The sequence below is a fragment of the Scatophagus argus genome, chromosome 10 (assembly GCF_020382885.2).
Source record: "Scatophagus argus isolate fScaArg1 chromosome 10, fScaArg1.pri, whole genome shotgun sequence".
Lineage (NCBI taxonomy): Eukaryota > Metazoa > Chordata > Actinopteri > Scatophagidae > Scatophagus > Scatophagus argus.
The window spans coordinates 14,014,049-14,039,959 of NC_058502.1; the positions used below are offsets into that span (position 1 = coordinate 14,014,049).

The 25,911-nt window shown below is 40.2% G+C and overlaps 1 protein-coding gene across 2 annotated transcripts; it reads left to right on the plus strand.

Moving 5' to 3' along the window:
- The first annotated feature begins 300 nt into the window (after window positions 1-300).
- Window positions 301-25,515, plus strand: psme4a (proteasome activator subunit 4a). Of its 2 annotated transcripts, XM_046401452.1 has the most exons (48): window positions 301-1,035; window positions 2,293-2,433; window positions 2,693-2,809; window positions 5,047-5,103; window positions 6,506-6,550; window positions 7,543-7,692; window positions 8,453-8,516; window positions 9,125-9,199; window positions 9,584-9,706; window positions 9,801-9,893; window positions 11,137-11,402; window positions 11,563-11,749; window positions 11,851-11,940; window positions 12,043-12,107; window positions 12,638-12,788; window positions 12,880-12,978; window positions 13,080-13,149; window positions 13,267-13,334; window positions 13,451-13,666; window positions 14,568-14,725; window positions 14,870-14,965; window positions 15,297-15,352; window positions 15,454-15,510; window positions 15,639-15,694; window positions 15,912-16,010; window positions 16,192-16,254; window positions 16,337-16,432; window positions 16,624-16,755; window positions 16,870-17,079; window positions 17,318-17,454; window positions 17,736-17,789; window positions 17,877-18,006; window positions 18,127-18,208; window positions 18,324-18,477; window positions 18,615-18,684; window positions 18,788-18,913; window positions 19,007-19,159; window positions 19,334-19,438; window positions 19,538-19,629; window positions 19,707-19,838; window positions 20,263-20,471; window positions 20,624-20,709; window positions 20,835-20,963; window positions 22,076-22,231; window positions 23,575-23,737; window positions 23,837-23,970; window positions 24,076-24,214; window positions 24,425-25,515. In XM_046401452.1, exons 1-47 carry the CDS (start codon window positions 839-841, stop codon window positions 24,208-24,210), a joined length of 5,544 nt encoding a protein of 1,847 aa, XP_046257408.1. In that variant the 5' UTR covers window positions 301-838; the 3' UTR covers window positions 24,211-24,214; window positions 24,425-25,515. The 2 variants fall into 2 exon arrangements, with proteins under 2 accessions (XP_046257408.1, XP_046257409.1); XM_046401453.1 differs by lacking the exon at window positions 5,047-5,103 and having other exon boundaries at window positions 302-1,035.
- Window positions 25,516-25,911: the final 396 nt, after the last annotated feature.

A 25,911-nucleotide genomic window follows, 5' to 3' on the forward strand; every position in this document is an offset into this window, starting at 1 on the left:
ACATGTGATACTCTGAGAAATGTTATTATTATTATTAATCATCAATAAACATTAATAAACAGTTATTCGGTCACCAATCATTTTTCTGCCTGGTAAGATTGTTTTTATAAAATAACTAACTCCGGAGTTGTTATTTTGACCTAGATGAACGGCTAATTAACTACAGAAGAAAAGACATGCGAGGACACGAGCTCTTAATTGGATTTCAAGTCATCCTGTTTGAGTGGAAAAGTATTTATGGAGAGCATGAATGGAGAGGCGAATGCTGGGAAGTGTAGTTCTCGTCGTGGTTAGCGGATGTGACGGCTATGTTATGTAGGTTGTAACCTGGTGTCGTCTGCCATCTGCTGTGCTGTAGTTGGATGATTCAGTCGACGTTGACAGTCCTTGGGATATGACTGTGCTTTTGTAGTAGAGAGCTAACTTTAGCTGTACGGTTAGCTGGTTGTCAGGTTTTTAGGGATACGTTAGCCGAAAAAGAGGATTTCGAGTGCCAACGTGTTCTCTTGACATACTCGTGTTTTTTGTTAGCCTTACTGTTTTTATACGAGAACACTGATAATGTTATTTTTTTCTGGTAATGGAATATAACTTAACTTAAGCTAGATGGCTAGCTAGCGTGTCATCAACTTGTGAATCTCTTAACTTAGTCACTGTGTGGGCCATATCATCCTCACTATTTATCGGAAGAGAGGTTAGCTAACAGTTAGCTGAGGAATTGCTAGCCGTTATTTTAGCGAGGAAGCGGTAGCATAACATCGCTCAGTAGGAACCCGAACGAAGTTAAACAGAGTAAAATTTGCTAGCACATTGAAGCTAGCCAGTTGGAGTTTGTAATATGAAAAAGGCACAGTCTGACAAATTGGGATTTGTTCCTCAAAAAGACATCGTATACAACAAACTTCTGCCGTACGCGGATAGGCTAGATGATGAATCAAACGAAATTTTGAGTAAAATCAAAGGAAACTTGAGTCGAGCTGTTCAGTTCAGAGAGATATGGCCCGGTGTGTTGTTTTGGACCAGGAAACTTTCCACGTAAGTAACACTAATCTTTGGTATCCCATCGTAACATCAACAGTTGTTGCTCACTTCGTAATGTTTTCAGTATTGAGCTTCTTGAAGTAAACAATAACCTTTTGTTTGTAATTATAACGTATCGTACAGCATCTCTCTGTGCTTTACGTATTATGTATTGGTCATAGGGCAACACTGAAGATATCCTGTTAGGCTAACAGTTAGTTCTTGTTTCAACTGTACACACTCTGGTCAATGGCTGGTTCAAAAGCTCTCCTGCGTTATCTCAAGTGTCAGAGTGTTTTGAAAGCCTGTATTGCTTAATAACCTGGCATGTTTTTTGGGGTTATTATATGTCAGTTAGTTAGCCAAACATAGATGTTTATAGCCACGAACTACAAACTGCCCAGTGCCCTGTCCGTTATCTGATTAGGGACGGTCTGGGTTTCATAATCGGCGAAACAGAATGTGAAGTTACAACCTGAACCAGGCTCTGTGCAGCACAACATGAGGTCATTGTCGTCACTGAGTTCCAGGCCGGCTTTGACATTTTCTTTTTGAAGGAGCATGTCAGGCGATAACTCGCCAGATACATCAAAAACAGAAATAATACGTTTTGATTTTATGGACTTCTAAGTTTCCTGTGAAATCACTTCAAAGGGTTCTTACCTACTTGTGAAGATGATTATGTTTTTTTTCACCTGGTTGTGTTATTTTATCTGTTAAAAGTTTGCAACAAACAGATACATTTAAATGTTAAAACTTCAATACATCCAATAATTCACAGCATTATATTTTACCTCCTTAACGTTAATCTGTCAGGCATTTAGTAATGAATCACATTATGCCAGCAAAATATGCCAGTGTGACTGTGGATTACTTAGAGTGCTGTTTCATTTTGTTGTAGTTGGTCGCTGGGCTGTCTTTAATCCGTTTCAGTTCCCAATGCTGGCACATTGCTCTGTCCAAGAGTGAGTCACTGCCGGCTCAGAGAGATGGAAAGTTTACTGTGGTGTTGACCCAGATTCTGTTCACTGGTATTTTGACATTTTAAAAGTGATACAAACACTTTATAGTGGTCAGTTTTAAAGGTCTCTCTAAAGCTTATTGAGCTTTAGTTGTAATATTAAAAAATAACCCATGTTTGCCTTTAAAGCATGGATGCCTGAATTTGTTGTAATATTTTCACGATTTTTTTTTTATGACATAGAGCCTCAGCACAATATGTTTGTGTTCATGCTGCTCACAACTTTCCCTAAATCTATACTTTGTATTTAGGTATATGAGACTGTATGGACGGAAGTTCAGCAAAGAAGACCATGTGCTGTTCATCAAGTTGCTCTATGAGCTAGTGACAATCCCCAGACTTGAGATCAGCATGATGCAGGGCCTTGCTCGGCTTCTTATCAACCTCCTCAAGTAAGAATGGGCCTCATCTGTTTTCCTCAAGTCCTTGTACATGTGCTAAGTGATCAAAAATTGCATACCTTAAATTTCATACTAAGAGAACACATGTTTTCTCCAAAGCTTAAGCTACATGTTCAAATAGACTGCAGGCTCATTATTGCTAATAAGTTGTGCAATGTAATGGATAAATTCCATAGGTTAAGGCTGTATGATGAGCTTGTGTATGTGTCTCTTTATTCTCATCTATCTTTATGTCTGATTTGTCCAATAGGAAAAGGGAATTACTGTCAAGAGAGGACCTTGAATTGAGGTGGAGACCACTCTATGAGCTGCATGACAGGATTCTTTTTTCCAAGACAGAGCATCTGGGGCTCAACTGGTTTCCTAAGTATGCCTTTTTTTTTTTTTCTTTTACTACATGCTCAGTCATAAAACAAAGGAAATGCCACTGATATATCCAATGTGACGAGTGTATTCTTTACATTTAAATTGCTCACATTTTTGGTTTTGTGGTACATCAGATAATGTTTAACACCCATGTTTGGGAATGAAAGTGTTTTTACTTTTATTTACTTAAATTAGACCCTCATTAACTATCAATCTCTGAACAATCTGTGTTTCATCTATTATTATTATTATTATTATCATTATTATTATTATTATTTACTGTCTCGCAAACTTTGATAATGTTAAAAGTATTAACTGAAGAACAAAATGTTGAAAAGACAACAAACTCTTTGGCATGTCTGTATTTTCCCACAGGGAAAACAGATGCCACACATCAAGTGATTGAATTCCTGTTCCTGGAAAAAAAACTAATACTGATATGATTAAGACTGCAATCACTGTGAATTAAATTGTATAGTGAGTAAATTTATTTTAATTTTAGAGCTGAGCATAAACAAGATTTCTACCTTGTTAGGTTTATGCTGTTTTTCTAATTTCTACCTGTACTAATTGTCCAGATTGCTTGTAGTGTATTATTCAAAGGCGTACAGGCCATATTTACTCTGATTAGATGTCTTTTCATTCATATTATAAAGCCCTCTTCTGAGTTTGCCAAATCTTTTAATGTAAGTAATCCACCACTAATGACTTAAAGCTAGAGGTGCACCGATTGCAATTTTCTTGGCTGATTCCGATTTCCGTTATTTTTGTAAGTGTGACCTGCCGATACTGATTTTTGCCAGTTCCGATTTTCTTTCTAAGAGTTATAATCGACAGCATATGCAAATAAAAATCAACTTTTCTTTTATGCAAAATTTTACTTTCATAATAAAATAAATGATTAAACTTCAGAATTTCCTGTCAAAATAATGTGATCTGCCACTGGAAATTGTTACAGATAACAATTTGCTGAAAATGAGCACCCAACTTAATCTGACTTATTTTACTTGAGCCTGCATAACAAAAGCAGAGCCAGAAGCAGAGGTTCACCTGAGGTAATTCATCAGATTTCTGAAACCTCTGTTCTCAACTATGGAGAACAGTTGATCATCCGGGTTTATGAATTTCATAATTTTCTCGCAGTTGTTTTGGTCTTTTCTCTGTTCCTGCTGCTCATAAAGATAGGAGAGGCTGGTGTCTGGCACTGAGCTCTGGCTAGCTTTAACTTTAGCCGCTTTTCTTTTGCTAGCTTCCCCTACCTGGGCATGTTCAGCAGGGTGATGGTGTTTCAAGTGTCTGATTAGGTTTGTTGTTCCAAATGTTTTTGTGGTAGCCCCGCTGTGGTTTACTTTGGCCTTATATTTATTACAAATTGCGAGCTTTGTGTCTTCTTTACTCATGGTGAAGAACTTATTAGTGTGCAGCTGTGACATTATTGCATGTGCTGCTGTGCGTACGGCTTGTGACACATGCGTAAAACTGACTGGCTTGGAATCAGAGATACCAGTTTTCGGCCGGTCTCCGGTCCAGTCCCTGGTGAGTTGATCGGTGCATCTCTATCTCTAAGCATTTAAATTTGAGAGACTAAGCAGTGTTAAACAAACAAGGTTGTACGTTCTTGTTTATTTTGTGCATTAACATCTTTACTTGAACACACAGACAGACGGAGAGAAATTTGATCAGTACCGATCCAGCGACTGGGCAATAGTTCCACAGGCCAGTTGAATTAGAACTCACGTTCTTCTTAGGTTATGGGTTTCAGTAGTTTGAATACGGTTTAATTGTGTTTGTGTAATTTGATCAGCTGTTGGAGAACAAGGGGATTTTTTTTACACTACAAACTATTCATAACTGCTTTTTTTCCCTCCAAGGAACAGTGTCCACTATGACCTTAACACTTGCCACAGTTTCAGGGAAAAGTTTAAATGTCAGTTTACTCTCCAACGTTCTTAGAAATGCCCTATGATGTTCTTAGCAAGCAGTGCGAGGTGCTCTTTTATGGTGCTATGGGAACATTGTATGTTTATCACATAAATGCTGTTGTAGCTGATGGAAGCAAGCAAGCTGCTTTGGTTGATTGCCAGCTCACCTCTTTCAAAACTATACACCTGCACACAAAACATGATTACATGATGAATTGTATAAGCTGATGTGTAGTATGTTTATTTTTTTTGAGTGACTGGCACTTTGTCGTGTGCTGAATGTGTTCTTTATGCCTTTGTCTCCTTTCACATTCAGTTCTCCACGGCCTCGTTCATCCTCTAAACTCGTAATGCTAAAATTGGTTCAGAGGTGGTAAGGACAATACTTCTCTTTGTGTTCTACTTTGAATTCATCTTTTGAGGCACTTACTTGTTATGATTTATTTTGTACATTGCATGTGAAAACAAAAACTAGACACCCCATATGCAGCTTGTGACAGAAGAAAAATCAAGAATTAATCAATGTTAACATTTCACTCATAATGGAGACTGTCGCACTGCAGCTAAAAGGTTTTTTACCCTTCTCCCATTGCCCATATTAACTATTAGACAATGATAGTAGACTGTAGTTTCTTGGTTTTTTTTGTTTTTTTTCTAGGACAGAAGTCAGGTTTTGGTTTCCCAGTATGACGATCTCTCAACAATCTGATTTTTTTTCTGTTATCTACATTTTGGCCCATGTTCAGGGGGAATTTTTGCCCTTGCACATGCCTCCCCTTGAGTTTGTTTTTAAGTTAGCCCTACCTGCACTACTACTCAGCATTTTGAGGAGTCATGGAGGAGCACAAGCTCTTGTCACGTTTCGTCCCCTTTTTGGAATGTGTTGGGATAAACGTGAGAGTTTACTTGAACTCACATATAAAGGTCATATGTTGTAGTCTGGACTGTCCCCCTCCTGTAGCAGTTTGCCCCCTCTGGAGCACTTTGTAAGGGGACACTCACTTTGCCTAGTTTGTGTTGTTGGAGTTGCAGTGCATGAGTTTGATTCTGGTCTGTGCCCTTTTTGTTGTAGGCTTACAGTGCTAAACACTGGACCAAGAACATGCATTTAGGTCACTGCAGTTTGTCTTGCAGAATGTCGCCCATAATTCAGCTATTGTTAGAGCATTAAATGTGAAGTATGTTAGCTACAAAAAGACTTGAATGATGTGGAGATAAATAACCAGTTGCTGAGTGGGATTGGCAGAGCATTTCCAACAAGGCATGGCTTGAGCTTGCATGTGAGCAGATCGGTGGGATTGTGAACGGGGAGCTCAAAAGCTGTGGTTATATTAGTCCCAAGCTTTCAACACTGTTATGTGACCACAGTCCTGTGTTTGCAGTCTGTATGTGAAGATAATGTTGGGAGTCATGTCAGGAGTTTGTGATGTAAGGTTTTTTTTATCATTAGCCATAAATCCCAAACAACTTCGAACAAACTGTTGAAAAACTGAATGAACAGTTTGTGGAACTAATCAACATGTAAATCAGGATATAGTTACTATATTTACTTTCAGTGTAGTGACTGTATGTCTGTTTGTGACATATAATTTCCTCACTACACACCAGCTCTGAAGGTTTTTTCATCCACTATGCACCAGCCAGGTGTGTAGTTTCTGTGTGCATGCAGTCCAAGTCGAGTTGCATTGGTGTGAATACTGTTTAACTCTAATATCAGTGTTTCAGTGATTGTTTTGATATGCTTTGAAATTCTTCTTTCATTTTGTTTATTACAGCTCTGTGGAAAGTGTGCTGAAAACACTCATAAAAAGCTGCAGGCCGTAAGTACATCTTAATGTCATTTATGTGTATTTAACTGACTCCTCTTTTTAAATGTAGGCTCCTTGGGGGTTTAATAAGATACTGCGTATTCATTTATTTATTTATTTTTATTTGCATCACCATTTCACACCAGCAGGTCCCCTGACCCTAGCTGTACGTGTGAAGATATCTTAGGCAAGCACTGGTACTTCTCCCTTGCTTTGCACTTAGGCAGATAATCCTATTATCTCATCTAATTTTGTCTTGTGTGAGAGTTTCCTGTTTCTTTGACTAGGGAGAGTGATTTGTGGTCAGCTGCTGAGGTGTTGTAGATCAGCAGTGAGGCAGAGGGAAGCTGCCTTGGTTGGAAGTAACTGTTTTTTCAAGCCCTCCAATGGATTTGAAATCACTGAGGAGGATAGGTGACCTAAAATAACCTGCAGGGTTTACACAAGTACATAATGAACCATGAAAATCCCCCTGTGGGACTGTGAGCCCAGTGGAACCACAGGATTTACCTCAGCAGCTAAAAAGTGCCAGGTGTATGAATTGTAATCTCCCATTTGCAGAACATTGTGCTCCAGCACTGAAATTTCAGTCCTGGTGGTTCATCTGTATTTTAGCCTCCTATCTGTAATGTGAACATAACACAAACATACTTAATAAATAGAAACTCAAAATGAAGACCAAATGATTCATGTATGCCATGGCTTTCAAGCTATCTTATGAGGCTGTGTCATTTATTTAATTGAATCTAGTCTAGGTGTTTTAACAGTTAAGTCTGTCATTCTTCACCATCTTATGAGTGTGTTCAGAGGTGATTTTTAATGGCCACAAGAGGCTTGTCCATCTTTGTAGCACTCTCTTTGGAGCTCTCCTAGTTGAGATGTTTCAAGTGTCCATACCTATTCATAGGCTCTTGAATGATAATAACATTCTTGCCATCATCTGTCTTTGGCTTAGCCACTTTGGCTTCGTGGCTTAGTTACTAATTGTCTTTTTGTTCATACAGATACTTTTCAGAGTCTGCTACTCAGGAGATGCTGGATGAGTGGAGACCACTCCTCTGTCCTTTTGATGTCACCATGCAAAGAGCGATCAGTTACTTCGAGCTCTTTCTACCCACAACTCTGCCTCCAGAGCTGCACCACAAGGGATTCAAGTAAGCGACTTCTCATCCTCTCCTACATATGGTTGAGATGCATAGTATTGCCTCCAGTTTTAAGGAAGTTGAGTGAGGTACACTAAGCAGAGGGACTTAACACAGGCATCTTGTCTGTGAGGGGGTGTATCCCATAGTGACAGACTGAGAAGGAAACTTGCACATCTCTTTATTTTATTGGTTCATACTTTGCTGATAATTTCCTCTGAGGTTCACTGGAAAGATTTGTTACTTACTTTAGGGCATGACAGAATGTCCTTGGAGGAACTGCTCAGTTTCACACTTAAGTAAACATTAATTCCTCATTAATTTGTTGTACGAAGCATAATTTTCCATATACAGTATGTTCAATTGTATAACAGCTCATCTGCATATTTTATCATTGTCTGATTGTACTGTGCACTGACTAAAAAATCTTTGAACCAAGTTTGGCTTTCTGTTTATTGTAATAATGAGCTGTTAATTATATATTCCCTATAATCAACACCAAATAACATGGCTTTTCATTCGAATTATTCTCAAACATTATTAGGAAATAGGAATTTGTTCTGAATAATAGACCCATGAAATAAAACGCTTCTCTAATGACTTCTTAAATGACTTGATGAGGAGTGTAGATATGTCTTCCCTGTCACAATCTTCCCACACTTCTTATTCTGCTTAAACTGAAATTTCCCTTTGATGCCTGTCTGTGTAAAGTCACATATATGTACTTAGTTGGACTGTCTTCTCCTTTTGTAAGCATTTGTTTGCCTTACAGGTTGTGGTTCGATGAGTTGATCAGCTTATGGGTGTCTGTGCAAAATCTTCCAAGCTGGGAAGTGGTGAGTGGCTTAATTTGTACAACTGCAGTTGATGGGTGATGAATGCTGCCGACCGAGGGTCGGAGTTTCTCCATCGGCTGCTCATGCCCTTTTAAAATAAATTTGAGCCAACTGTTGTCTGTTAGGTCATGAGGAACTGTTACAGCGAACAGTTTTCTGTAATGCTCTCAGACAGAGGGATGGGGATGGATGCTGTGACACACAATATCATCGGAAGTAACAGTTCATTTACGTGTTGCCAAAACATAATTAGCAGATTAGGATAGAGAAAGCATCCCTGCCTCCATTGCCGGAGTGACATGAGGAAGACCTCACAGTCAAAGCGCACTATTTAACGTTCAGTCTGACAAAACATTTAATAAAATCTGACTCCTTGATAAATGAGCCGTTCTGTACACTAAAACAATGAATATTATTGGGATCATTACAGAGAATTGCACATCACTGACCCCTGTAGCAAATTGGCCACATTTTCACACATTGACCTTACAGGGTCCAGCTGTATATATTTGCTTTTGACCTAGTCTTGTTTAAAAACGGTATGAATGTACAATAGCCAGTATTTCTGTCTTCTCAGTGTAAAATGTTGTCTTACTTATTTTTTGCAGCATCTGGTCAGTCTCTTTGCTCGCTTGGCCAATGACAACATTGGCTACATTGATTGGGACCCTTACATCCCTAAGGTTTGTTCCTGTTTTCTTTCCACCACCCACCAAACAATTTAGTACTTATTTGTTTTTAGATTTGGAGCACACACTCTCTTGTATAGCCTGACCTTTACGATTTTGGCTCATGGTATGTATTTCACAGCCACTGCTGCTTGTCAGAGCAACAAACTATCAGGTTTCCTTGTTGATCTTGTTCTTGGTCACTGAAAGGAAGTGACTTGCATCAAGTTTGACTCTTCTGTATGTTGTGATGTGTTACTGATAAACATAAATAGACACTATTGACCTGTTAAACCCAGCTAAAAGGCATTTGATCAGTTTTACAGCAAAAAGGTTCATGCCTAAATAATCAGTTAAGGAACTTTTGACCTTAATTGTTCTTTGTTTTTCACATTTCAGATTTTCACAAGAATTTTGAGGAGTTTGAATCTCCCTGTGGGGACCAGTCAGATGATGGTACCACGTTATGTCACCAATGCGTACGACATAGGCCACGTGGTGCTTTGGGTCTCATCCCTACTGGTTAGTTCATTCTTCATAGATTAGGGTAAAAAAATGGCAGACTAAGTTAGTATAAGAATTTCATTCACGGTGACCCTTACTATGTCTTCTTCAGGGAGGACCAAGCAAGCAAGCTCAAGCACAGCTCACGGGTCTTTTCAACAGTATTGCATCCTTTTTTCATCCATCAAACCATGGCCGCTGGTTGGTGAGTCACTCCTTACTTCTTCTTTTGGATGCTTGTGGAACTGAAGGAACCATAACTTTCTATTAGAAGTTCAGCATTCACTAGCAACAGTTCAGTTTGACAGTTCAGCGTTCACTAACTTTTTTTTTAGTGACAGAATGGGATTAATAGGTTAGGTGTCCACTTTTCTGCGCTACAAGGATACTACAGAGATATGGCAACAATAAAAGTTGAAGTTTGAAAGGAAAGAAATTATCCTAAATCATTATTTATTCTGTGCTAATGCTCCAAAATCGGCCCGCCTGCTTCGGACCTGAGTAGGTTTGGTTGGATAACAGCAGTTTACATTTAAAATATGTTGTGAAATATAAATCTAAGTGTGTGCCTTGCTGAGTGTGTGTCAGAAGCATGAGAATTATTTTAAAGAATTTAAGTCATGAGGGTTTATGTGAGTTTAGATACATTGTTCATCCAGCTCGTTTCGACTATGATATGCCACCATGTTAATACAGAATGCCATGGCACACAGCAGCAGCTTTTCCAGTGACAGAGAGCATAGTCACTCGTCATTATTTTTCTAGGAAGGTTCCAGAATCCTGTTAGCTATCAGGTTTTACGTCAGTATCGACTTCAGAGATGACGAAAAGGCATGTGAGTGAGATGGTTGCAGTGCTATTAAAGGTCCCTGGGCGCTGAGCCACATGCCTTTCTGTTTTGAGGATCCCCCCTGTATAGGATTTGAAGCACCTCAAGCAGGAACATGTTCTCGTGCACAAAAATGTATTTTTAGTACGGGGTGATGAGTTTGTCTGTATTCTAGGGTGTTGCTTGCTGAGATGTTGATCTACTCGGCTGTAATTTTATTACATGTAAACAGTGTTTTGCAATCAACCAAAGCGTTACTGAAGTCAGGTCATGATATATCATGGGTGCCCTACAGCGCTCACGTTACAGAGCCTCAGGGGAGGGAAAGTGGAATTTTTAACTCTTTTTCTTGCCTCATGAACTTTCATTCACAAAACCCAAGTGATTTGTTTATACTTAAAGGATCCCATAATTTGCACATATGCACATGTAGACAAAGCTGTGTTCACAGTGTATTGGTTTGTGTTTGTATGTCTGTTATGTCATGTGTGTCTCCAGATGCTCCACACAACACCCTCTACATCTCCATTTGTCCAGACTACATGTAGGCACAGTGTCCACCTGTGTGTCACCCCTTTGTCATGTATCTGTCTTTCTGTCCCTTTGTCCTCATGTCCAGATGAAGCTCATGAAACTCCTCCAGCGTCTTCCAGCCAGTGTGGTGCGACGGCTGCACCGAGAGCGCTACAGAAAGCCCACATGGCTAACGCCAATACCAGACAGTCACAAGCTCACAGAGGAGGATATCACAGACTTTGTGGAGAGCATGATGCAGCCAGTCCTGTTGGCTATGTTCAGCAAGACAGGCAGTCTTGATGCAGCCCAGGCTTTGCAAAACCTCGCTTTAATGAGACCTGAGTTGGTCATTCCCCCCGTGCTCGAAAAGTAAGTTTGTACTGAACTAGAGACTCTTAAGGATAAATCTTTGACCTGAGTTCTGCTCAGAATCTGCAGTACTTTTGCTAGTTTTCCGCTTTAGATTAGAAACAAGGACACATTTTGAAATGGAACACAAAGCACTAATTGTTCTCTGCCTCTGCCACAGAACATACCCTGCTCTGGAGACACTAACAGAGCCCCACCAGCTGACAGCAACTCTGAGCTGCATGATTGGTGTGGCACGGAGCCTCGTGTCAGGTGGGCAGCGATTTCCCGAGGGGCCCACTCACATGCTGCCCCTGCTCATGAGGGCTCTGCCAGGCGTCGACCCAAATGACTTCAGCAAGTGCATGGTACATTCCTGTGTTATTCACATCTTCATACTGTATGTTCGATGGTTTTCTTTTTGCTAAACTTCTCAAATCCAATATGAACATCATTTCTGTTTCCACAGATCACATTCCAATTCATTGCTACATTTGTGACTCTTGTGCCTTTGGTGGACTGTTCATCTGCCCTTCATGAAAAAACGGACTTGACAGAGGTGAATCTTTAATTTTTTTTTTCATCCTCTTGCCGTGGTTAAATGCAGGATGTTGAATGAAGCTAACATATAGCTTTTTCATATGTTTCATACGACTTTCAGGTGGAAAGAGAGATGTGCTCAGCCTCAGCTGAGTTTGAAGACTTTGTGCTGCAGTTCATGGACAGGTATGTGGATTCAAGTCATTCAGATGTTTCTTTCAGTAACACAGATGTGATGGGAGTGTCATTGCTGCATTCTTTAGGTCAAGTAATTAATACCTGATAACCTTTATTTTATAAATGTGAATGTCTTAGGTCTATGCTTATATAATTGGAAGACATATCTGTAAAACATTGCCCTATTTCGTTACAGAATAAGAATAATATGTTACAGAATACATCAAAACTACTGGTCTGTAAAATTGGTTTATGTGTTTATATGTCTCATTTCTGACTTTAAGAGAAACCAAACGCTCAATGTTTTTTGCCACAGTTTCATGACTATCACAGGAAGAGGTAAAATTTATATCAATAAATCAATAAATTAGTTATTGGTGTTTTCAATTATGCGATGGGATGTTTAATGAATGTAAAATAATGACACCATTTTACAAAGTCACAACATTGTTGAGAATCAAGCCTCATATCCAACACCACTGAGAGTGAAATGATATTTGAACTTTTTAGCTTCAGGTTTTTTTCTTTGTTCTGCACAGATGCTTTGCCCTGATTGATAGCAGCACTCTGGAACAAACCCGAGAGGAAACTGAAACAGAGAAAATGACTCATTTGGAGAGTCTGGTAGAACTCGGCCTGTCTTCCACCTTTAGCACCATCCTCACACAGTGCTCTTTGGACATCTTCAAGGTTAAGACTTCAGACATGCTATTCATTCCACATTTTTCACTCTCTCTGAGTGTGCATGTGTTTGAACACATTTCCCACGTTGTTTTATCAGGTGGCTCTTGAAAAGGTGTTCAATTTTGCAACCACCAATATCTTTGAGACACGGGTGTCTGGGAGAATGGTGGCAGACATGTGCAGAGCCGCGAGCAAGGTGAGTCTTGTCCACTCAAACTCTTCATGTGGGCCCAAAGCAACAACCTCTTATAGCTTACCAGTTTACTGTATTCATCCTGGATCTGCTTCTGTTTTCAGTGTCACCCTGCAGAGTCACTCAAGATGTTTGTGCCACACTGCTGCAATGCCATAAACCAAATTGCTGTCAGTAAGTGCTCACCACACAGGGATAAGCAGTTCTACAAGAGGTTTTCAAATGCTTGACTCATGTTTTCTGCCACAAATCTTTGTCATCTGCTTGATGCACACTTTTTTTTTTGCACAGATGAGGAAGTGTTGAATGAGGAGGAGCTTGACAAGGAGTTTTTGTGGAATCTCCAGCTCCTATCTGAGGTGATTTGGAACAGTCATTGCTTACCAACTTAAACCCTAATTTTCCATATTCACCAAAACCTCCTATCTATAATGCTGTTCTTCACTGTTTACTTCACTTCATTTTTTTCCTTCAGGTGACTCGGGTAGATGGTGACAAGATTCTGCCCTATCGTTCAGACCTGGTCCAGATTCTGCAGTTGACACTCCACCTCAAGTGTAAGCAGGGCTACACTCTAGCTTGCAACCTGCTGCACCACGTTCTTCGGTCCTTAGCCCTCATCTATCCCACGGAGTACTGCAGTGTGCCAGGAGGCTTCCACCAACCAATCAGTGACTACTTACCCATCAAGGTACTAATACTAATTGGCTGTACATTTCAGGAGCTTAATGTGTAAGTTGGTAGTACATTTTCTTAAACCAACAATTATCTTCCTTCTTTTCATTGTGGTTTTACCACATATCTGCCAGCTGTTGCCATCTCCCACTAAAACAGACAACTTGCAACTATAGACATTTGTCCATAATCCAAGTAAACGAGACAACTCTCTATCACACTCGCTGTGACCTTGTTTAATTAATTGTCAGCTCCTCTCTTTAGACTGTTAGTCAGTTAAGACAGCCTGTACTTTGATCCCATTAAGTCTCCTCCTTGGTAGGGGCATGGATAGTGGATGACTTGGCTAGATTAGTGTCTCGTATACCACAGCAGAGATGGCATGTCTCACTTGTGGTTACCACAATTGCCAGCAGTTGTAGACCTGATAAAAAGTGTTATGAGTTACATTAGTCTTTAAGTCTCTGCCTCCATACCCTTTATTTCAGCAACTAAACACTCAAATAGTGGTGTCAGTAGAGGCGTCGTTTGGTGATTGAGATGTGATTTAGCCACAGATGGAAGTCCTGATTGGATAAGCTGTCTTTAATTCCATATTGTGTTTTAATGGTGGAAATGGAGCAATTCATAGATTGGTTGGGAAACTGGTGGGAATATCCATGCTTTTCTTTTTTACCAGTGAGAGAAAAGTGTCATCACTTAGCAGGCCTGTGTTTTGAGATTAAAGTTGCATTGGTGGATATTCACTTCTTATTGGTGATATGAATGTGACCCAAACTAGATCCAGAACCAGAGAATGCCAAATTCAATCTGATTTTGAAACAAATTGGTGCATTAATGTCAGGTGTTCTTAAAAAAAAAAACAAAAGGTAATGTAGAAAAGGGTAAGCTTTGCTCATTGCTTTTATCCCGTGTAGGACTGGGGTCGGCCTGGGGATCTGTGGAATTTGGATATCCGGTGGCATGTGCCCAGTGTTGAGGAGACCTCCTTTGCTTTTTATTTACTGGACCTGATTCTCCAGCCTGAACTTCAGCGCCTTCAGAGATTTGCACAGGGAGAACAGGACATGAGCAGGTGAGGAGGAACTAGTCAAAATGTTCACCTGCAGTCCCTACAGGAATGACATTCTGATTTCTACTAAAGTCATTAGCTGCAGGCTGGGTTCATTGCCTCAGTATTGTATGTGTATATGTGATGGATGTTGACTTTGTTTTTCAGAGACGATGTCCTACAGAGCCTGACCATTGTTCAGCACTGCCTCCTAGGAGCTGGGGGTCTGATGCCTCCACTGAAAGGAGAGCCTATCCCTGAACTGTGAGCAGTTGCATTCACACATTAAACTCAGTCCTGACCATGAAAACCAGGGAAAGACATTGTTGATTAACAAATTTTTGTTTCAGTATCCTTCAGAAAAATACACGATACACGAATCGATCTACTGGATTTGCATTTTTGGACTAACCCTGAAATCACAGCGAATTTGTATTATTTGTTAATTACTAATAAGTACATAATTGTGTAATTGTAGTCTCTATGCACTCTATGATGGAAGGGCATATTTATTTCTACAAAGTGTGTTTTCAGACATCATTTAAATTGTTTAGTTTAGTTATTAAACTGGCTTTACCACCCCACCCCACCCCAGGGTCCATAGCATGGTGAATCTAGATGAGACCACCCTCTATGCAGGAATGGAGTATGGTGCGTACGTCACTTTTTAAGAACTATCGGATTATGAAAGTTTTGCTCACAATAGACATTTAGAGTGTAATATGTCTCTGTAATATCATCTCTGCCTGCAGACAAATCCAGAGAGAACTACAGAGACGCTATCTGTAGTGTGATGAGACATCTGCTGCGTAAGTGTTCACTTGCTTGTGGTCTCTTTGTTATACAACCACTTGCCTAACCAAGTTGTAGTTACATTGAGGCAAGTTCATGATACACTGTAAGTCACTGTCATGAATTCCTTTACCTCTTCTTGCAGATTACATCCTGGAGCACTCTGAAGATGACACCAAGTCTCTCTTCTCTGTCATCAAGGTGGGCAGGAAATTAATCTAACATTCAGTATACTGTTCAGTGTAAAATTACAAATTCTTCAAAAAAACAGTAAAGCAGTGTGCAAGTTGTTAGATGCTCTGTGGTACATTGTTTAGACATGGGTGTCGCTTCTGTTATGTCAGTTATGTTTCTTGTCTTGAATGGCACTCTACAAAGCTCCAATCTAATCAGAATTTTTGACTGTGGTACATTGCAGATTATCAGTGACCTGTTGCACTTCAAAGGTTCTCACAAACATGAGTTTGACTCCCGCTGGAAGAGCTTCAACCTTGTGAAGAAATCAATGGAAAACAGAGTGAGACATTTTGTTGTACTTGGGTTACTTTTGAATGTCTTATTATGCACAGAAGGTGTTAAAAAGGATGGACTCTGTCCTTCAAAGCTGACATTACATGCATTCATAATAACCGATATTACATCTTATGTTTAAACCTGACCAATTTAAAGTGTGCAATGCCTTGCTGTTGTATTTCCAGCTTCACGGCAGAAAGCAGCACATCAGAGCTCTGCTAATAGACAGAGTCATGCTCCAACATGAGGTATCTCATTAATAGAGAAATAACCTTTTCAGATAACATTCTATTTTACCATTTTTAACTTTGAATGTTCATGTTTTATCAGCTGAGAAAGCTGACAATGGAAGGATGTCAGTACAGGAGTATTCACCAGGAGCTGATGAGAGATCTGTTGAGGCTTTCCACAAGTACCTACAGTCAAGTGAGTTCCACAGGGCACCCCCAAATATGCATTATCTGCATCTTATCAAACCATATAATAGCTGTTTTGCTTTTGCCATGTAATCACAGAAAATCCGTTGCACATCATAAATCAAAAAGGCATTTGACTGTTGTTAAATAATACAGCTAAAGTAAATAATACAGCAACTGAGATGTCTTATTATGCTGCAGGTTCGTAGCAGAGCTCAAAATGTGTTGTTCACTGCACTGGGAACCTACAACTTCTGCTGTAGAGATCTGATCCCCCATGTCCTCGAGTTTCTCAACCCGGACAACAGCAGTGTCACGCAGCAGCAGTTCAAAGTATGACTTCCCTCTATGTCTGTGTTGTGCTCTTGAACATAGAAGCTCACAATTTCACATTTTCAAAAATTCAAATTTCCTCATCAGATGTTCTTATTCTCTGCTCGCCTCCAGGGTGCCTTGTACTGTCTTATGGGAAATCACAGTGGGGTGTGCCTGGCCAATTTGCATGACTGGGAGTGCATTTCTCTGACATGGCCTGCCATTGTACGCTCTGGCCTCAGCTCAGCCATGTCTCTGGAGAAGCCCTCCATTGTGCGGCTCTTCGACGACCTTGCAGACAAAGTCCATCGCCAGTATGAGACCATCGGCATCGACTTCTCTGTAAGAGTACTTTCGCAAATGGATCGTGGAATTGTGATAACTGCATACATATAGCAGAAGCTCACTAACTTAAAGACACATATCTTGAAATTTAGTGAGTTGAGCCATATCAAAGATTATTATCCTGTAATTTCCATTTTTGGTGAAATATTAAGCCATGGAATGCTCATCATCATGATCCATCCATATTTGGACAGATTATTTCTGATACTATTTTTATTTTTTTTTTTCCCTTTAGATCCCCAGTGAGTGCTGTGCTGTGGCCAAACAACTTATGATAGCTGGAAAACCTTTTCCTGAGGACCCCGTTCTTTCAGATGAAGAAACAGCAGAGGGCCTAAAGAGGCAGGAAATCAAGAGCTCTGAGTCTGTTGAGTAAGTTCACACCAACAACAAAACAAAAAAAGTCATCACTGTAACAAAGCTAACTTGAATATGGCTCTTCCTTGTTGAGCAGCTACTTTTGATTTAAAGTGACCTGACTTGGTCGCTCCAATTCAGTCATGGTCTTTTGTCCTCACAGAATAAAATAATATTGACGAATATTACATAAAATTGTAAGGATGATCTGCTTATTCTGCATGTAACCCTAGTGTGAGCAAGATAGGTTTGGTTGCATAACTGGTGCAAATACTAAATATTGTACATTTCTTTAGGAAATACGAACGGCTCATAGGTGATCTGCTGGAGTGCATCAACAACAGGAACATGTAGGTCAATTTATGTAGGTCCTTTTCCTCAATTCATTTGAGTTGAGATTATTTTTTATATAACACCTGCTTTGTTTCACGTTCCAGGCCTTGGAAGTTCGAGCACATTGCAATCGGCTTCCTGTCATTGCTGCTGAGAGACGACCATCAACTACCACCAGCTGCCATTACGTTCTTTGTCAAAAGCCTCAACCACGACTCCCTCTATGTCCGCAAGGTGTGCCATACATACATTAAGAGACAAGCACTAATAGTGCTGTAATTCTTGAGCAGCATATGATTGTGTTCCAGTCTTTCCATCGGACATTTTGTCTGAATGTCTTATTTTCTCCATTAGGTGGCAATATCAGCTGTGGCAGGGATAATGAAACAAATTAAGAGATCACATAAGAAAGTACCTGTCGGCCCTTCTGAGCTTTGTAAGTATCATAAAGTTTCTTTTGTCTAGTGTTCTTGTGTATGAACATTTCAGTTTTTATATCTCATTTTCTTTCTAATTATAGTTCCTCAAAAATCTTCTCTTATCTTTGGTAGGTGGAGTGAAGGAGCTGAGTGAGATTGTAGCAGGAGACCGTCAGGACAACCAGTGGCTCCAGTATAACAGTAGCAGCCTGCCACGCACACAGAAGGACTGGGATGGCTGTGTGTTTGTGGAGAAGACTCACTGGGGATACTACTGCTGGCCAAGGTTCTTGTTTTATAGTGCTTGTTCTGTTTTTATCTTGTTTGTTTGGTTTCTTGTTACTTTTGCTTTCATTTGTTTCTCTTGATATATGTCAAAGAGTTTCTTTCACTCTGTTTTTAATGTTCAATGTTCTGCTTTAGAAAACTCATGATGTACGCACCAGTGGAGGAGCAGCCAAAACAGAACCTGACCAGAGAGGAAATGACAGAAGTTTGTGCTCAATCATACACATGTCGTCTGAAAAAATATAACAGCAGTGTGAAATGATGTTGACTGCATGAAGTTAAAATTATTTTCATGCCCTTCCCAACAGCGGGAGCAGATCATCTTTGACCACTTCTCAGACCCAGTATTCATCAACCAGTTCATTGAGTTTCTCTCACTCGAGGACCGTAAGGGCAAAGACAAGTTCAGCCCTCGCAGGTTCTGTTTGTTCAAGGTAAGATTCCCTCAGATTAATGCAGTAATGCAGAAACCAAATAAAGTCAACCAATAAAAACAAATAATCTGTTCCCTTGTCCCGCTCTTCCAGGGATTATTCCGCAATTTCAGCGATGCCTTTCTTCCCCTGCTGCGGCCGCACATGGAGCGCCTGGTGGCCGACTCTCATGAGAGCAAGCAGCGTTGTGTCGCGGAGATCATCTCTGGACTGATCAGAGGCTGCAAGCACTGGAGCTACTCAAAGGTATGTTTGGAACCTGCCTTTGAGTGGTGATGTGGCTCTTTGCAACAGTCTCTTGGCAGTACCACTCTTACAAAACTCAAATGGATTTATATAAGAGAAATTTTTACAGGAGTTCAAAGGTGCTTTCCAGAGCATACCATGTAAACAAGCCTGTACTTACACTACTTTTTACAGGTTGAGAGCCTTTGGGAGCTGTTGTGTCCGCTGCTCCGTACTGCCCTGTCCAACATCACAATAGAAACATATGCAGACTGGGGCACCTGCATTGCCACAGCCTGTGTAAGCTTTTCCTAAATATCCATCATATCTTTATGTTTCTATTGATTAAACTTGTGTTACTCATCCCTCCTTTCATATGACTGTTTTTGTCTCATACAGGAGAGCAGGGACCCACGCAAGCTGCACTGGCTGTTTGAGATGCTAATGGAGTCTCCAGTAAACGGAGAGGGGGGCTCCTTTGTCGATGCATGGTGAGTAGAAAGGTTGCCCTATGAAGCGGATGTTGATGTGACTGACAAACCCTGAGGATTGTGCTCTTTCTTTGCAGTCGTCTTTATGTGCTGCAGGGAGGCCTTGCTCAGCAAGAGTGGCGTGTCCCAGAGCTCCTCCACAGGTTGCTACAGTACCTGGAGCCTAAACTCACACAGGTCTACAAAAATGTGCGGGAACGAATTGGCAGGTGAGGTCCTTTTTATGCGCCTAGTGAATGTGAATGTACTGGGGGTACAGCTGAACATGCATGCAGTATTCAGCAAAGTACAAATAGTGTTTTGTTTTTTTTCTTTCAATATTATACAAATATTTAAGTATTTGTTTTTGGGAAGAAACTATAAAAATGTCCAGTAGCTTGTATTCCTCGTAATTTAATAATTAACTCCTGTTGTTAGCTCCATTGTCAATGTCAAAATTACTACTCAAGTTACCTCCATAGTTAGAAGTGTATTTTTGATCCCTCTTTTGTTGTCCCTCTCATGCTACCTCATGTGGCATTTGGATTTGGAAAACAAAACAAGAGGAGAAGGTGCATGTTGTTGAGCCTACATGTTTTGTGTGTGTGAGTGTGCGTGTCTCATCTTATCCTCTCTGATTTGGTGTCCTTCCAGCGTACTCACGTACATCTTCATGATTGATGTCAACTTGCCGTACACTCAACCGACGACCTCGCCACGCATCTCAGACTTCACAGAGCGAATTCTGTTGCAGCTGAAGCCTTTAACTGAGGGTGACGAGGAGATCCAGAACCACGTGGTGGAGGAGAACGAGGTGGGAGAGCAGGATGAGAGGACGCAAGCCATCAAGCTACTCAAAACAGGTGGGTCAAGGGTCTGTAATCCGATTCAGCCATTTCAGTGAATACTGCATATTCTAGGTGTTAATTTTAAACAGAAATCCTGTTGGATGTATGACAAATAGGAACAGAGGATCCTTCTTTGAACAAAAATATCTGTCTTCAAATGTCTGCAGTGCTGAAGTGGCTGATTGCAAGTGCTGGACGCTCCTTCTCCACTGCTGTCGCAGAACAACTACGGTTTCTTCCCCTCCTCTTCAAGGTGAAATGCTTATTTATTCTTCACCTTGATGAGCTCGCTTCATCGCTACCAATCATAATGTTTTTTCTCTTAATGCACACACCCATAACATATATTTCCTGCGAACCTCCTTCTGTCGCTTCCAGATTGCTCCTGTTGAGAATGATGACAGTTACGATGAACTGAAGAGGGATGCAAAGACCTGCTTGTCCCTGATGTCTCAGGGACTCCTTTACACAGAGCAGATTCCTATGGTCCTCAATGCCCTGCAGGAGGTGAGTTATCTGGCAGCTGTGGCTGTTATTCCACTTTTCACTCTGCTTTTAACATCCTCCCACTTTATAACCCATTAGATTAGAAAACAGATTCAAATGGAATGAATGAAATTTTCATGGATTCATCTCATCCCATTTTTATGAACACAAGATCTCAGGAATACTTCTTTTCTCCAACTTTGGCACAAACATCCGCTTAGACCTACTGTGAAATTTATTGTATTTAATATTTGATTATATTATTGATGTTATTTTGTTTATTATAATTTAATATTATTAATTCATTGATAATTTCATGATTTTACAATCTTGCGTCCTGTGATTGCACAGATCTTCTGTGTTGCTGGGTTGAAGATGTGTGAGAATCACCCACATTTTAGAATTTGTCACTTTTTGTGTTTCATCACAGTCAACTTTATTGACCAAGCATTTGAACAGTTACAAGAAATCTGTGTTTTTGTTTCTCTCAGTGAACTTACACATTCATAGATTGTGGTCCACCATTAGCTCTTTGGTTTTTCTGATATTGAACTTCAGGTGATTGTTATTGCACCATGTTACAAACTGTTGTCAGTCTAATGTAAGGAAAAAGATCAGTTGGAGCCAATAAATACCACTTTCTACTGCAGAGTCTTTTGACCTGGAAATGAATGTTAATGTTAGTGGTGGATATTGTCCAGTTTGAAAGAGGTACAAATGAGAGAGCCTGAGAAAGGGGACTGTGAAACTATTCTGGAGTATTCTCTGGTGATTTTCTGCTACACAACTGATTGAATTAATGTAACAAATTTCATTTCACATGAACATAAAGAGAAATTAACATAATTAGTTAATTAAGTAGTGATTAGAAACAGTTCCAAGTTGTGGATTTGTATGACACAGATGCAGAGATTGTTCTTCCTCACAAATTATGATTAAGCTGTTTTAACCCATTTGATAATAAACTCATTTTCAAATAAAAGAGCAGCTTCATTAAAAAAAATAAATAAATAAATAAAGACAAAGACAAACCTAAATGGTATGCTAATCCAGGGCATGGTCTGTTCCTCTTGTGGAATAAGTGCTTACAGAGTGTTACTGATGTGGAGTGGGTTTGTCGCTTTGTGTTGCAGATTGCTGGCAGCAGCTCCTGGCACGCTCGCTACACTGTGCTCACATACCTCCAGATTATGGTTTTCTACAACCTGTTCACCTTCATGAGTGACCAGAAAGCTGTGAATGATGTCCGCGCGGTGGTCATACGACTGTTGGAGGACGAGCAGCTGGAGGTAAAAACAACCATTCACTCCCAACTCTTTGAATCATTCAGGACAGAAAGCTGCAGCATGTAGTCAGTCTGTCATAAGCATCTCTGGAAGATGGTTGAAAGATGAACACACATGACAGTACGATTATATAATATTCTCCAAGCTATTAGCCATTACATGCTTGTTTATGCTAGCAGGCGCTCTCACTGTCTTTCAGCCTCACTGTAGTGATTCAGCACTCTTCCTCCTGGCTCTCCACTCTCTTCTCCTCTCTGCTCCTCTAGCTGTTGCTATGGAAACCATGGGCTGCAGTAATCTGTTGCTATGGAGATAATGTCCAGATGGAGGGAGGATGAGAGCAAGAGGGATGGAGTAGAGACAAAGGAAAAGTGGGGAATGGATGAAAGTAGCCATTTTTATTTGGCCTCTTAAACCTACACCTGATTTATACGACTTGGCTGTATTAGATTTCTTTATTGAACACATTTCTTCAGAATCGCCTTGATTAAACAAATACATATTCACAGAATTTGACGGGTGTCGAGATACATTTTATCCTTGCAGTTGCTCCTTTCTTTTTTCTACATTATTAAGTAACCTATGCCACACAATACATGAAGCCTAACTCACGAGGAACTATTTTCCTTACCCAATTTGCTCTGGTGGTGTTCCTGTTTAATTGAAGAAACCTTTTCTCTTGAGAATGTTGCTGGTGTCATAAGATCTGCACAATAGCCATTTAAAAGTTAACATGGGAATAAAGGCACATAATGTGCAACAGGCCATTTTATCTCATTTTATAGAGAAGCATGCACACACACATCCACATCACACCCCCAGTTCCCAGCTGGTTGGCTGTTTCCATCCAGCTGGCCACTGTGCACACTTGTGCAACACCCTCCTTACTGACAGTGTTGCTGTGGTGTGTCTTATACAGTGCAGCCAGAGTTTATCAGTCTGAGGCTTGTGTGTTAGTTTGGGCATTTACAAAAATAGGCAGATGAAGGCCAGACTACTTCATAGAAGTACTATGAAAAAGGCAGGTAGATACAGCCTACATATTTGATTTGTTGTGTTTTAAATGTATTGTCACATTTTAGTAGTAAGAAAATATAGTAAATCAACCAAAATGAAATAGATCAGATTTGTTTAAATAAAATACTTGGAAATTCAGAGCACCATCTTGCTAAGAAGGGCTTCTCATTGCAGCAAGTTTTTGATTTCAGGACACACTGGCAGCAAGTTTGAGAATAATCAGCTTTTTAATTGATATATTCAGCTGGACCATCATAAAAGTTGTTGCTGTAGTTTATACTGCATTGAAGAACTTCAGTTTCCCATTTTCTCTCTGCCTTTGTTTTTAGGTAAGAGAAATGGCTGCCACAACACTCAGTGGCTTCCTCCAGTGCAATTTCCTGTGCATGGACGCCCCCATGCAGGCTCATTTTGAGGCGCTGTGCAAGACTCGCCTGCCCAAGAAGAGGAAGAGGGAGCTCGGCTCTATAGTGGACACTATACCCTCTGCTGGTAAGGAACCAGAGCTAACTACCCTAGAATATGTGATGACACACTCCCTGTGCTGCTGTCTGTCATTTTAAGGGAATCCCTCCTGTTGTCTTTTTGTAGACCTGGTGCGGCGGCATGCTGGTGTTCTCGGGCTAAGTGCTTGTATTCTCTCCAGTCCGTATGATGTGCCCACCTGGATGCCCCAGCTGTTGATGGACCTGAGTGCTCACCTCAATGACACACAGCCCATTGAAGTATGCATGATCACCTCGCATTGTTTTTTTTGTTTTTTTTCAAATTTCCTATCATGTTATCAACAAAGTGTGTGCAGTGTAGCCATAACTTGCATTCGTTTCCAGATGACTGTGAAGAAAACTCTGTCAAACTTCCGACGGACTCACCATGACAACTGGCAGCAGCACAAGCAGCAGTTCACAGATGACCAACTGCTGGTCCTGACTGACTTACTGGTCTCCCCCTGTTACTATGCCTAACCTGGTAAACCATTTTAACTTCGCACTCTTTTTGAAACATAAATATCACTGAACATGTTCACAAGCACACCCAAAAGACATTTAGCTCAATTATCATTGATTAATGAATACTGTCGAAATAATTCTGCCGAAGGGATCGTTTTATAGGAAAAACAGAGAACTCCTTGAGCCACCTTTTTAACAGTTATGTTTCTTTGTGTTTCACTTGTATCAGTTTGGGACAAGCCCAGATTTACAGATACCAGCCTGCATTGAGGAGGAGGAGACTCAGATTTGCAACAGATGAAAGACACAGCATCACCCTGGACAAAGAGTGGCACACAAAGCTGTTGAGTTGTGACACACAGAAGGATTGAAAAAGTTGTGTATTTATGTATTTAGCTCATTTACATTTCTACTATACTTAATATTTAAGGATCAATCATAGCAGGGATGAATGACCTGCAGTTTGTAACATTACTGTACAGTTTTTGGTTTGTTTGTGTGCATGTGCACGGGTGTATGCGTGTGTGTGTGCGTGTGTATGGGATGCTTGAAGACATCTGCCAGTGTCCCACACATTTCTCAGGATTTCTATCAAAAGTATCAACTCTGAGCCAACACACTGTCCAGTGTAGGACACACTCTTTACACTCTTACAATAGTGAAGTGAAGTTTGTCACAGGCCACAGAGAATTGATTACTGAAGAACTGTTCTCTTTGGTTTAGACTTACACCTGCAACACACAATGTTTGTGTGGCTGTTTGCTCTATGTGTGATTATATGCATCATGTATGTATATGACATGGAATAGCAAATATGCACAAACATATTTATTTATTTATTTTACTTTGTTTTTTCCTTGAAGTGATAAGTTTTAATTTCTGATATTTAGTAGATGGCTGAGCTTTTAGCAGTGGAGCCCATTGTCATCTACTCTCACAGAGACAGGGAGAGGGCATGCTCCCCACCAACCACCCCCACCGCTGTGCTGTGTGACGCGTTTGCTATGAGGACCCGAGCACAGTTTGATCACACTTTCATGTGTGTCGGTACAAGAAAATAACCAAAATGCCTGTCCATAATTGCGACTTCTTCTCTCATCCCCGGTTAAATTTTTCTAAACCCAGTGAGATTAAATTAAATTACTGTTATGTATGTTTCCCCCCCCTGATGACTTGAAATCAGTCTAAGCATTGAAGCATTTAGTACCTCATTTATGTATAGTGTAGTGCCAAAACTGCAGTGTGTTTTTTTTTCTTTTTTTAGATGTACTGTTTGCTTATTGAATGAGATGACAATAAAATGTTTGTTACAAAACCCGTGTTTAATGTTTTTTGTTTTTTTTAAATGTTGTATTTGCAATACATGCAGTAAACTGCACTGTGCCAGCAATAAGGTGATATGTTTTTATAACTTAAACTTAAATTTTTAGAAAAGCGATATTACTATGAGCCTGCTGCTGAAGATACGCCATCTTGGCCCTCCATGGCACATTATGGTAACATGAACAGGCAACATAAAGTCCCTGTAAGTCGCCCTGTTTAGATATTTGTCATACAGGCTATGCTAAAATACACCTAATGAGACCGTTAGTTTTCGCAAAAGCCACAGTATGGAGAAAAAAAGAAAAAGATTTGTTGTCAGACTGCGGTATAATGATTTCTTTAAAGACTCAGAAGAAGTATGTGAGTGCCAAAAACAACAAAGAAGTCCTTTCT